This window comes from Cinclus cinclus, chromosome 8 (genome assembly GCF_963662255.1).
Source record: "Cinclus cinclus chromosome 8, bCinCin1.1, whole genome shotgun sequence".
Lineage (NCBI taxonomy): Eukaryota > Metazoa > Chordata > Aves > Passeriformes > Cinclidae > Cinclus > Cinclus cinclus.
In genome coordinates this window covers 12,717,466-12,732,111 of record NC_085053.1, presented here as the reverse complement: position 1 = coordinate 12,732,111, position 14,646 = coordinate 12,717,466, and the positions used below count along the sequence as shown (strand labels likewise).

Genomic DNA, 14,646 nt, shown 5'->3' with positions numbered 1-14,646 from the left:
AAAAAAATGGCTAGCTGGATTTCAATCCAGAAATTCTCTTAACTACCCCTCCCAAACCTTTATTTTTATGATTCTATGATTAGACTGATTTACAGCCATTGCCAAATTAAACCTCCTGTGTGGAAATGCTATAGTATATTCTTAGCACACAAGAAATTAGTTTATTATCCTCTCCTTAAGTGATTTTCATCATAAAGGTTTAGTTTTACACTTGCTATTTTTCCCATCTGTTGCATTATTAACAAAAAACTTTACCATTCTTTTCTGAATAGAGCATATCCTTTAAAGCACCTTTATGGAAGTCATTTGGATGCTTCTTAATTTATTTACTTGATTCATCAATGTGAATAACAATCCACTCACATGCTACATGAACAACAATACTTCAACTTAGTTTTTAAGGAAAAAAACAGACATGAATTACAACTTGACAATTTTTAAATGGAATATATGTGGCAGGATCCTTAGCTTTACAGAAGAAAACATCTCCCAGTTCAGTTAGCAATTAAGCCAAAGTACATTAGTACAGTACAGTAGTTCTGTTAGTAGAGGAGTAGAGCCCATTAGTAGAACAGTAGTCCTGTTCTCAGTAGTAGAGGAAAAAAGAAAGTTTTGCTGAATGATTGCTCCAGACGATTGATAATGAACCAGGAGAGACTGGGGATAGAAGAAATAACTGCAGAAAGCACATAAATGTGACTTTCTGAAGACAGGTGGAACAGGGACACAGCCAGAAAGACTCATGAGGAAATATGCCTCAACAAGTCCCTAGCACCTCTGCATACTGAAGAATCCCGAAAACATTATTACTGATTCTCAGTGGGAAGCTCTATTTTCAACACTATATTCAAACAATGAATCAGTGTATAAAAAAAACCAAAGAAATCATTATGAACATCTCAAATAATTACTGAGATTCACCACCAAAAATGTAGGAGTTCCTGAAACCAGGACAGTACTGTAACTAAGAGTACTGAGTACTGTAAATGATGAGGCAGTTACCTACTCTGAACCTGAGAATTGTACATCAGGATCAAAAGGCCACAAAGTGACCAAGAGAAGGTTTTAAAGCTTCTGGACAGTTCTGTTGCATTAACATACTTCTGCAATCTGCAGTCTGTTACGCTTCCCTGCTTCAACGCATGAGGATGTCAGGTTTTTTGTAAAATATAACACTATCGTGGTTTTTTTTAAAAGACGCTGCTTTTTCTGCCAGCTCAGTTCATTCATACTTAAATCAAGCAAATCTTTTTTATATGCATACATGACTGCATTTTTGATATGCACAGAAGAAGTAACAGACTAGTACTCAAAAATTTTGTCCAAATTTATGGCAAAGTTGCTGACAAACTACAACCAGGGTCTTTTAATGAACACTACAGTGCAATGTAATACTGGATAGTGCTACAAGCCCTGCTTAAAATACAGCATTCAGCAAGCTATCCTGCTTCCTTCACACTAAAATTGGTCTCACAGCTCCTTTTACTTCTACTGAGTAGGTGTCATCCAGGACTTACATACTGTAAATAAATCTGGTGTGAGTAATTACTAACAGGCTAACAATGGCACAGGATTCTCCAAGAAACAATGTACAATCACAATATCTCAACCTAAAGCTCATGACCATTTCTTAACAGAATAGAGAGGGGCCTTTACTAGTTGAGCAAAGAGCAGTCTTGGTTTTAGCATAGGCAATAGCTTACAGAAGAAAAAAAAATGTGGGAGTAGAAGGTCTGAAGAAAGAGAAGCTAGACTTGATATTTTTTCTGCTTTCCAAAAAACAACAGCTTAAGAAGGCACCTTTATCTCCATCCAGTTACCACAGGAAAGTATGCAGAAATCTGCATTTGAAAGAATACAATACTAAGCAGAAGTTGAAAGCTGACAGTGAGAATGGTTTCTGATTCTATCTCTGTTCTGATTTGCTCAAGGGGAATGAGTTGGACTTACCTAGAATTCAGCTCTTTAAGCAGACCAGCATTCTTCATTTTGTCATATAATTATGCATTATGCTATACAATTTTCAACTCTGAAACACTTCAGTTTAGAAACAATTAAAAGTCAGAAATAGACCTGGAACTAAATGCTGAATGCTGCTCTACAGAAGAGGAATCATCCAACATGAAATAAGAGGAACACCAAACCTGAGGAACACCAAACCTGAAGAACTCTGAACAGCAGCAGTTCAAAGGCCAGAGGTGGTTTCATAAAGCACTCCAGAAGAGCCACGGGATGAGAAGGAACCTTTTGTGCAGTACTAAGAAAGCACAAGTAATCTGGCACAACTTGCCATCACCCAGTATTTGCAATTTAATACAGAGAAAATGTGCATAAAACCACATAATTTGTTGCATCCAGGCAAGTTAGGAGCTATCGAGATATTCCAATGAAAACACCTTAAGATATTGAAACTAATATAAAACATAAAATTCGAGGAAATTTATCATATGCATTTCTTAGAGCAGGTATAGGTGATATACATAAACACGTAAACTACTTCATTCCAGTGAAAGGGTTATAAATGCCAGCATATGTTATCGATAAGAGAAAATGCAGAGTAATTAGTTAATCTAAAAAATGCATGAGTAGGAATTTGACTGCTAAATGATTAAACTGGTACATTTTAAAATGCATATTAATATTTAATTATTGACACTATGAGAAAAGAGAAAATCTCTTGATGTTACTTTTCAGCTCTTTCTGATACTCAGCAACACATGTATTATTCATATGAATAGTTTGTGCATGTACAGTCAATCACTAGTTAAATAAAAGAATCATTCTCAAATTCCCTAATCACCTCAATAGATCCTAACGCAATATTTTCCACATTTGGGAATCAGAGCGTTTTATTTAAGAAATCAGTCTGGCCATGATGAATACAGCGCAGCTCAAGCAGACATCAGTTCAAAGAATCAGATGTCAAAGTGCTCCCTCTAATGTCCCTTAATCATCACACCAATTAGTGGTTGAATAGTGATGTGATTAAAAAGACTGCTGCTATCCTATACCTATTCAGACTAGTAGAATTCTACATATGTTCTACCAATTAATGTTTGAATAGAGCAGCAATTAGAGAGACATCTGCCATTGTATACCCATTCAGAAAAGAGCTAAACTTGCATATTCATATGCAATGAAGACAAAAATAAATATTTGCAAAGGTAAACTATACGTTTAGATTATAAATATAATTGAGTTGATTTCCTTTAATGAGTGTTCTCTATTTTACAATATTTGGAAGTATTTTTTATTTATAAATATAGAATCTTTCATCAATACATGCCTAGAAATTGACAAATTATTCACTGAAAAAGCATTTATTCATTAAGGTTCCTGATTTCAGGCCTTCGGTGTACTGGATTTCCTATCTACTTGTTTGCAATTTGCACTATTTCTGCTTCAATCCACCAGTTATTTGTGAAATGCTAACTTGATTATTCTGCAAGCATGATACATGATTAGGCACAAAAATCATGTGAACTTTTTCCACCTCACTGGAAGGAAATACTTGAGTATTGTATTGTGTATATATATGTGTATATATATATATATATATATAAAAATATATATATATAAAACATACATATATAATATATATATTGTATACTTGAGTATTGTACAGAGTAACACATTGATTATAGCTGAGTAAGATCATCATGTTTACAGATATTTTGATGCAATCTTGGACATTGTACATCAAGAACTATTTACATACATTTTTAAAAATAATTTCTTTATACAGATGTTTATATGTAGCAATGACAGCCACAGAAATACTATCTAAGTGAAAAGCAGTTTGAAGTTTTAGCAAGCTCTTAGTACTAGTGTTTTAAGGGAGTACCCTTGTCCTCTGAACATAAAGAGCAACATGATCTGTTATATCTTGCAATGAATTGCACATCTCACACGCCATCATTAGCACAAAGCAATCTGGTAACTTAATGTTGCACAGAAAAAGACAAGGTGAAGAATTTGATTTTCTCTAATAGCTGGAAAGAATTATAGTACAGTTATAGTATTTTCCCAAAGTGAGCCCTTGCCAAAAAGGAAAAAAAAAAAAAAAACAAAAAAAAAGAACAGGTAAGCATCAAAATTATTTTGTCCACGGAAGAGAGGCTCTTTTTGTACAATGCTGATCAGGCTTAGCACATGTAAGGACAAAGAATAATGCTACTACTGCCAGAAAATCAATACTGTTACAGGCTATGGCAATTAGCTACAAACCAATTTAAATCCCTTTTCTTTTTCACCTTCTTGTTGTGTTGAAATACTTCCAGTATTTCCATCTGGAGCAAATGTTACAATTATTTCTAAATGCAGAAACAGAAGCAAGTCTGAATACATAGGTGGATCTATAGCAACTTCTCACCTTCTGTCATTAGCAGGTAACTACAAGATTTCATTATCAAAAAGAAGGCTGGACTGAATCCCACTGAATTCACCAGTCACAAATCAATTTATAAAAGTTGTGGAGGTGAATTTCATTTAAATTACAAATTTGCACATGCACAAGGTAAAACAAAACTCATCCCATAATGTTTAGAAACCCAATTCATAAAGCAGTGTGCTGGGTGCAGTGCAAATGCACACAATGTGTGCCCCCCTCGTTGGTGATCTAAATGTAGGTAAGCACAAAACACACACAGAAATTGAATTATGAATAGTTGGAAACCCCAAATAAAAATATTAATCTGAAGTCTACACAATCCTGAACTACTTAGGAAAGACCTGAAATCAAAGCAAATCCTTGCAGTTTCACAGTTTGCTTTTGTTTTATCTGTAAATTGATTATATAATGTGACCTAAATTTTGCACCCTTCTTTAACACTTACTCTTAGAACAGCCATTTCAAAATTCTTCTACTTTTAATTTTTTCTGGACAACAGAAATCTTTGTTCCCCCAGATAACTAGAGGCATCTGTTTACACCCCTTTTCAGCATGACTCATAAGAAACAGGAGTGTTAATGCTTAGGTCTAATGGTTAGTGAGGGTGACACAGCAATAAAGAGTTTTCCTACTCTGATACAAAGCTCTAAGTAAAAATTTCTGAAGGAAGGCTGACTAAACTTGCACCTACAGCTATAAATAACTTTTACAGCAACAATTGGTTGCTAACATAGTAAATAAACAATAGCACTCACTGAAAGCATAATTGAACCCTCCTTTAGGAGAATACTTTTCCAATGCTGAGGAAAGATATTGGCATTCTGTTTCCACTTCAGAACTCATTAAATGGGTAACCCAAAGTGTCTCAGAGCAGGCTAGGAGTTAAAATTTCACTTGTGTGATTATTATGAAGAAATATGTAAGTCTGCCATCTGGAAGTATATTAGACATTACAAAGTCACTGTGTGCATGCCTCAGCAGATGCAGCTTTTGTTCAGAGTTTTGATGGCTGTTAATTTAATTAGTTTTGTATTTTCATACTCCCACCTTCCTTTCAACAGTAATTCTGCAAAGGCAGCATCAGAACAGCTTTAAAAGAATACAAAGCTGAAAGCCAAATTCTGATTTTAAGGAAATGGAAACAAATAAAGTTGATATGGACTTCAAATGGAGCTTTATCTATTCATTAGCAGGCCTAAACATTATCACCAGTGGCTCTTTAAACCAAAACAAAAAACTGTGTTCAATGAATCCTTTTCTACATTAGCTTTCTTAATTTAAGGAGGCAAGGAAAGGATGCAACTATTTTGTTTTGGGTTTTTTATTAAAACTACTCAACAACAATGATCTGGACAATGTAAAAGGTCTCTTATTTTTTACTGATGTCTTTTATGTAATGGGAGACCAGCGTTTCTGCTGGTGAGTGAAGAAAAGTTTGTCAATTTTAAAATCTAGGATCATCACCCATCTGAAAATAAGGACTATCCCTTTACAGTTCCTGCTAGCACTTTACATTTCTTATAATAGTTTGCAAGCCAAATTATGTGATGTTTCTACCAAATAATACATAATAATGCAGTATTAAAACTATCTGTGATGGAAGTAGTTATACCTGCCCATGCACACATTTGTTTCTTTCAAACTTTTAATCCTGTAAACTGTACCAAATGAGCAGATTCCAGTCAGGGCAGGGTGCTAACAACTGCACAGACATCCAAGCAGTACTGCAGAACTATAACACCAAGGTATTAGATTGCAAGCCTATGCCAAAACATCATCCTGCAATATTTGACAAAGTTCAGAAATTCTTTCAACTCAAAATCCAGACAAGGCACACAACCTGGCAGTGAACCCAAATCAGTGGTGTTTACACAGCCCAAGAAGCTCAGACTTTGAGAATCCAAGAGTATTTGAGACACTACGAGGTACACACATAAAGCTAACAGCACGAACACAGGAAGAGACATAATTTCTAGAAAACTATGCACTTTCAAAAACAACAGCAAATATCAAACACTTTATGAGCAAACTGAATACAAAAACCAAGCAAGGCTGACATGGAGAACAGCTCAGGGATAACAAAGGGTGATTTAAAAGCCTAGGTGCTTTAGGAAATGTGTATTAACACACCCATTAGTAAAATATTTCTGTGAATGCTACAGTGTAGCTAACCAGGATAACTTAGAGTGGAACAGCTAATTAGGTTACTACACAGATACCCAGCTGCCCTGCTGCATGTATACCTGAGCTTCCTAACACACAGTTTCTGAAAACAGAGGAGTTTACAGCCTGGTATGATTTTGGGTCACCTGCAGCTGCTCAGGAGCCACTTGCTAAGCAGCCCAACATTCTCTGCCACAGAAACAGACAGTTGTGGGCAATATCTGCATCAGACATCCCAGAGTAACCATCCAAGTTCAAACAGAACATTTTCATGTACATAAACTTCTCGTTCACATAACATTATCTAAGCCAATAAATACAAGAAAATAGGAATATCAGATATAGCAAGAAAGATATTCCTATAATCAATACTATAAAAGAGGAAACTGTACTAAGAGCATTGCTGAAATGCTAAGGATATCTTGGGTTGGTCCTCCCAGCAAGTATTTGTTGTTCATGCTGGATTTTGTGATTTTAAGAAACTGAAGAACTTGGTGGCATTTTTGGTTTGGTTTGTGGTTTGTTGGGTTTTGGATGACATATTTTTGATTAAAACAAAATCAACTTCCTACCTGAATTACCCTTTCTAGTGGGAGAAGATGTTTTGACAACACTATGAAGAGACACTAATATCATTAGACCCATAAGGAAACTAGTACTCTACCTAAAAGATTCTGAATTTAGAGGATTATGTAAGACAACCTGTAGGAAGACAGTAAAAACACAACAAACCTTTTAATCAAATGAGAGATCAAACAGACAAAAAAGTCTGATGGGATTAGTCAACTATCACACTAAGACTAGGAATTCAAATACCTAGAGAGAAAATTAGATCTAATGGCAGAAATACAAAAGAGTATAGACTATCTACAGCAAGAAAAATATTTATTCCAAAATCAACTATTTCCTGAAAAATACAACGCACAAAATTTAAAATCCAGAGTCATGTTTTTAATCTAAGATTTATGTATTTATATAAAATAGGTACCTATGACATGCTCCCCTATTTCTGTAGCAAAATAAAATTAGCTTTAAGTGTCTCAGAAAGGATAGTGAAGTGCTGCTCTGCCCAGTGCAACTCTTGGAAAACGAAGAATAGGAGGAAGTGGCAGAAGAGGCTACCCAGGGAAATCAAGGAGTTCAGCATGGCTCAGTATGTGGTACTTGAGAGGGATCAGACTCCATAACAAAAGGCACAAAAGTTGTATCAAACACTTATTAAAATCACCAAAAAATGAAGAAAGTATGGAATGCAATAGGTTCTGAAAAGTAAACAGCTCATCACAAAATAACTTCATATTTACACGAACAAACTAGAAGCCAAATGTGGCTACTGAAAAACACAAGAAACTCTAATTTATTTCTCTCACAGCTGTGATTCAGCCTCAATGGTTGTTCCAGATGCGATGATAAACATGTTCCAGATGCGATGATAAATGTGCACTTACTGAACAGTTTTTGTCAGAATTCCTTTTCCATTGCTTCTTGACTTGTTTCTTTGCCACAGTTGAGTGAAGAGTTGCATGTGTTTGTTTTCGGGGATTCAAAGCCAGAATGTTCTGTAGAAAAAGAACAAAAGACATTAAAATATAGATTAAAATTCATATAAAGGTTCAAAGCCTCTTAGATCACACTTAACATACTTATTTACAGTGTTATGTAAAACCAAATGCAATTATTCAATGTTATAGCCCAACTCCATACTAATTTGCTTAGATTTGTATTGTCCACGCCACTTAGATGATGAATATTTAAAGACGTTTCTAGGATTACTAGAAAACAGCATTATATTTAGCAGCTTTAATAATCGTTTCCATTCCCAGATATTTTTAATGTATAGCATATAGAAATACATAATTCTGCTCCATTGTATCACTTCAAGTAACACTTATAGAGCAAAACAAGCGAAAATATTTTAAGAGATCTGGGTTCTTTCAGAATGTTTCATCATTTCAGTATAAATATATTTCCAATTTCCCAATCAAAATAATCTCCTTCTAAGCCTAGTGAGCTGATGAGTTAACTCTTTTATCTTAGAATGCTTTTATTTGCAAGGGCACAAATCTCAGGAATGTAGCCATACTTTTAAGTCATAGTGTGGGTCTGACAACACAGGCAGAATGAAGTTGGCAACGTCTTTCACTATCCTAGTATAATTCAACAAATTAAATCCAATTTTTGGAAACAAAACTCTCTTTCAAACCAGGCAAGTAATAGATTTCTATAGCAAAAATGATCTCGCTTATTTCAAGGGATGAGTGTGAAAGATCCAAGAGACAGATCCAGACTCAGGTCTGTGATGGAGAACAAAAACAGGCACATTGGTAGTTGTAACTTCTGGAATTAGTTTACAAGTTTACCTACACAAAAGCCTTGGCTTTAGCACTACACGTCTCCACTGTGGTGAGTAGTGTGTGTTTATTCTGTTGCTATATCTCAAAGATATGCCAGATGATTTACAGAAACACGATGAGTGTGATGGGGTTATGAATATTATATTGTGATTCTTCTTAACTTTAAAAATCTGCTTCAGAGGGTGATAATGATGAAATTGGATGAAACTGTCATCTCTTGTATTAAGATTTCATTGTGTTGATTATGGGGACTTTCTAGTTTAAATGTGAAGGAGTCACCTTCTATGACTATTTAATGCCTTACTCTGAACTGACTGGTAATTCAATTTTCCCACAAACCAGAAACCTCACCTCTGAAGATTTTACCTGGAAACAATATAGCCCAACACAGTAACTCCCATCTTGCCTGAAGCACAGAGACAAAAATGAGATACAACATCCAAAAAACATATAGACTATTTAGCAACCTACATGCTGTTGACTTTCAGAAAGAGTTACGGGGTGTTATTGGATGTGTCCCTGCAATTCCAGCAGCAAAGACTGCTCCAGTTCAGGGTGTTCCCCAGATGAGTACCTCAGGGAAGATGTGGCAACCAAATGCATTCAGTGGTTATTTATGCCAATTTATTTTGCCCTTAATTAAAACAGAGCAGGGACATCCACATAAGGGATATATCTCAGTAGATACTTAAATTTCTCAGGATGATCAAACTCAACTGTTAGAGCATTATCTGAGTGTTGAGTGCCCAAATTACCCAAGCTGGGCAGTAGGTTCTGAATCACATAAAAACTTCAGCAGAATTTTGTCAACTCTCTTTTATAATTGCTTAATGCTTGGCCATGAATATTATAATTATTTTAGCAAACTGAAATGAATTGCAAATTTCTAGCAATAAACTGTAACAGATGTACTCCACTGGGTACAGCACCAGTTGGTTTAAAACATGGAACAAATGCTGGGGCAAGCCAAGGACGGAAGAATCCCCATATGTTTGCTCCTGTTGGAATTCTGCAGCAGGAGCATGGCTCCAAGCGCAACAGTTGCAGAAATCCAAAAGGACTACGTAGCACAGCATGTCCCAGAATTAAATCTGAAATAAAACTGGCACAGAAAATAGTAAATCACATGTACAATATAAAAATTGCTTATACTTCCAGCAAGTAAATAATATACTATCTGCCTAAATATTGGATTGCTGACCAAAGAGGCTGCTTTAGCTAGAGGTCCCTGGTGTTTAAGAACAACTCAGAAGTTAACTGCTTAAATGGAAAAATAATGTAAATGCTCTTGGGTCAGTTGAACTGTCAGAAGTGAAATTAGTGAGGGTGTTTTCTTCCTATTCATTTCAGTTCCCTAGTTGGCTTTTCACAGCTTATGGCTAGTCAGACATTTAGCAAATTTAACAAATAAATTCAGATGGGTCAGCCAGTAACTGCAAAATTATTGAGAAGAAAGTTCTAGAGTACGTATTACAAATAACAATGAATATACACAACTAAACAAAAATAAACCACTTGGATATCCAAGAAAGGAAACCTGAGACCTCCAGTCTCTCAAACACACTGGTCATTTGAGCAGGGGAAGAGTTCATTGGTGAGGAGAATGATTCGGGCACCTGCAATCTTGTTTGTCTGAATCCCATGCTTATTCTGCTACACAAATTTGCATTCTTGCTAGATGAGCTGTTGTTTGATCTCTCCAGATGTTGAAAGGGCAAGACTCAAGTTCCCCAGTAGAAGATGGGGGTGCATAATGCATCCCTTTTCAAAGTACCATGAACTTTGGATTTCACATTAAGATGCTATTTGTACAATAATGAAGAACCTATGAATTTTATCTTTACATTTTTACATAACTGACTCCATTTATTTCTTTAATAGTAGATATAAATCCATTATCATTAGTGGCTGCAAATCAGAATATAAGGATACTTTATTTCAGTAGAAACCCATTGTGGTACTCTGTTAATGAAGAAAGAGATGGGGCTATGAGTAAGGACACAGAAGTGAACTGAGCCTACAACAAGTTTGTGACTCATGGCACAGAAGCACAACATACACTTAAGTCGAGTTAAACCTGCAGTTCTGCATAGCACTGATGATTATGGGCACCACCAAAGTATTACACTTTCCTTCACTATTTCCATAGATTAATTTGAAGACTTCACTTTAGGAAAAAAGCCAAGGTGCCCATCTCTGTGAAACACAACTCAAATATATTTTGCAGATGACTCCCTCAAATATAATTAACTAAAGGCATTCCTCTAATAATTATCCATGACAATGACTTCTTTCTGGTCTTTTAAAAGACAATTCTTATAAGCTACAAAATACAGAAGAATAGTTCAATTTCACTATACATCCTCTTCTAGAAAGGAAGATGTTTTTTATGTCTAATAGATATTGATTTAGGTTGCAAATATCCTAAAATGCAATAAACTACTCATATGTAATGTACATTAAGAATGACTAGCATGTACAAGTCACAGCTACAGTTTTTAAATTTTGAGAATTTAGTGATAGATGGTTATGTTTATCTGTGCCAACAGCAACATAACTTCTGAGATTAAACTTACCATAAATTATTAATTAGATGTTTATTGCTTAGCCTTCTACTTTAAATGGCATGATTAAGAAGTCTACACAAAATGTACTAGTTCTAATTTTCACTATCATCTATTAATGAAAAGGCTGTAAGAGTTTTAAAACCACATGTTATATCACAGTGAGCAATTTATCAGGAATTTGAATTAATATTACTCCAAGTAAGTGATTTCAAAGCAGTCATCCAAGACAGGATACACTCTCAAGTTGGGAGTTCTGTCTCTGACACAGCACTTTCAGGTAAATCAAGACAGGTTTGGCACATGCTCTGCAGTGATGCAACATAAATTTCTGGAGACATTTAATTTTGCTTTTAATTTCATTAAGTGTCATACACTTTTTATTCTCATCTCATAAAGCCACTCTTTTCCTGAAATCAGAAACTATTTCAATTAAATGTGAATCTTAATAAAGTGCATATTCAGCGAAATAAAATATAAAGTTATGGAAGCACTATGTTCATTGGGAATGCTCCAAAGCCAGTGGGGACTGGGGGAGGGGAAGGCAGAGAAGAGATGTTGTTAAGAAAAAAAGTACAATTTAGAACACAGGGGGACCGCAGTAACTTTAAGACAGTTATCAAAAAGTCCTGCGAGTCTAGCAGTGTCTTTGTAAATTACGTGATGATATTTCAAATTTTGAAAGCTTTTCTTTAAAGCATTATGGTGTGAAATCTTTGGCTCTTTTCTCTCCAAAAGCAACAACCTTATCAAGGTGTCCTGCTTATGTGGACTTTATCTCTCATTCAAAACAATAAATTTGGAAAAAAACAATAGTTAAAGATCAATCATCTTCTGCAGAGCCTCCTACTGAAACCAACGAGTTGCACCAGGAGTATTTAGTGCGTAGTAATCCTCATAATTTGTTACTGCTCATTCAAAGCTGGAATAAGGATTAGAAAAATCTATCTTCAGGCTCTGTCACAGGTTGTCATATTAAAACTGTGTAAAGGTCTCAAAAAGATGAAGGAAATATTTGCTGGTTTCAAGGATTCTGTAGACTTCCTGTAGCTCGTTGGGAAAATTTCCTACGAACAGCCCCAAAACACCTCCTTTAGTTCACCACAGATCAATACATGTGCTGCCTCAGTGAAGCTGGAAAACGCAACAGTTCACACGCAGACTGTGATTGTGCATAAAACAAGGTCCCGTGTGTCATACAGCTCGTCTCCCCAGCCAGCCCCTGCCATACACGGGCTATATCCTGATTTAATCCAGTTGCTTCACAGAGCCTCCTCAGCTGAACACTTTTATATACATCAATTAATATGCGGGAGTAGGCCAGGCATGCTATGGAATGCATGTGGAGAGCAATTTAACCCACCCCATTCCATTAATCTACCCAATTTCCTTAAAAAGAGTTGTAATCTCCCTCACAGCAAGTAACATTAAATGTATTGCAAGATACATATGTTCACCAAGAGAACATAATGAGAACGTATTTATTTTTTCTAAGAGTAATGAGCATACTAAACAATTAATTTCAAAGCTATGCAAGTGTTAATTCACTGACAGAAACAAATACCTGGGGCTTTTCCACTAATATCTTCTAGTATATCTGAATATGAAACTAATTGTATAATTGCTATTCAATCAAAGGCTAAAGAACTCAAACGTATTTGTTTTCATGAGATTAGATGACTCACAATAAGGAACTTTGTTGAAAAATCACATCAGTATAGAAAATGACCAAGGCATGAACTCATATTAATATTTAACTTCAGTTGCCTAATTCACGTTTTATTTCTCACATCTACTCTACTTCTCGGAAAGCAGCATGAAACACTGACAGTCAGATGCAGGACTTCACACACCAAGCAAAGTCCCCATTATACATGGAAGTTTCATTGCCAAATCAGAAAGAGTGAGTTCTAATTACAGAAGAATTTGTTACACTAGAAGATAAACATGAGATTTCAAGAAGTATCTATGGTGTCATGCCTTTCAAAAGCTAGCTCTATGTTATTTTCCATTATTGAAAGAATACAGGACAATGTTGTGAATCTCTCCCATATGCTTATTTATGACAGACTATCCTACAAATCGATATTGGTGTATTTCCACAAACTGATACTTGTATATATGTGTAAATGTGTATTTCCTTACTGAAGATCAGAACTTATGAGAACCTTTACAAACAATTTATGTGACCTGGCTGATAATGTATCTTAGGAATTTATTCAAAAATTTCAAAAAGGTGAAAAGACCATGCTTTCAAAAGTAGTTCAGGCCTTGTTTAATTATGAAGCAACAAAGGCCAGAGAAAGCTTGATGAAATGTGAAATGAGCACAAATGTCAGGGGAAGAATGTGGTCAGTCTTATGAAAATCCAAGAGAAACCCCCAAGAAATTATTTTTTGTAAATCACCAGATATGTTTTCTGTTGCTGAGACAAATGACTGCACACATGAGCAATGTCACAAGCTGACTGTGAACATATTTTATTCCGATACATCACAGTGTGACAAGGTGTAACCCTCTCATCTCTTTCAGTAACGATAAATTCTGCAAGTGGGCCCCTGTCCATGCCTGAGAACTGGCCCTTTATAGTACTATGACAGCTACAAACCTGTCCTGAAGGTCCAGTGGAGGATGGGGCTCCACTACTTTGAAGAGACAGCTAGCCAATGAACCAGTGCCAGAAGAGCAGCGGCACTGCAGCCTCCTGTGAGACAGGGATGGAGAAGCCAACCTGCTCAAGGGACTGAGGCCTGACACTGAATCCTACTGTGCATATGGGCACTGGGAGCTCAAACCCAGCTGGAAAAAGACTCTGTTTTTAATCACAAGACAAATTTCTTCTTCAAGCCACACAGTTCATCGTTTCAAAATGGAGCAAGAGCTAAGGCCAGCGAAGACTGATGGTAAGTATTTACTACCTGTGCACTGCCATATGCCTTTAGCATAGCATTTAAGTGCTATATCTTCATCTTTACATTTCCACATAGCTTTACATTTCCCCATTAGATGAACTGCTGATAGCAGAATAAACATCTTTCTAATTTCTTGCACTTCTTGCACTTCTTGCATAACCTCTAATATTTAGAGAAAGACAATTTACCCTGTGACACCCTCATAGCATACCAGTATCCCAGAGGTGCAGTCCTAGATCCATTACTAGGTACTTAGATAGTGG

At 35.8% G+C, this 14,646-nt stretch overlaps 1 protein-coding gene across 1 annotated transcript in view; it reads right to left on the bottom strand.

Annotated features, from left to right (window-relative positions):
- The window catches only part of DPYD (dihydropyrimidine dehydrogenase), a 318,409-nt gene extending 310,273 nt beyond the window's left edge, over positions 1-8,136 (bottom strand). Inside the window, exon 1 of the mRNA XM_062497926.1 lies at positions 8,002-8,136. Within this exon, the coding sequence (XP_062353910.1) occupies positions 8,002-8,136 (135 nt within the window). The remainder of the gene's footprint in view (positions 1-8,001) is intronic.
- Positions 8,137-14,646: the final 6,510 nt, after the last annotated feature.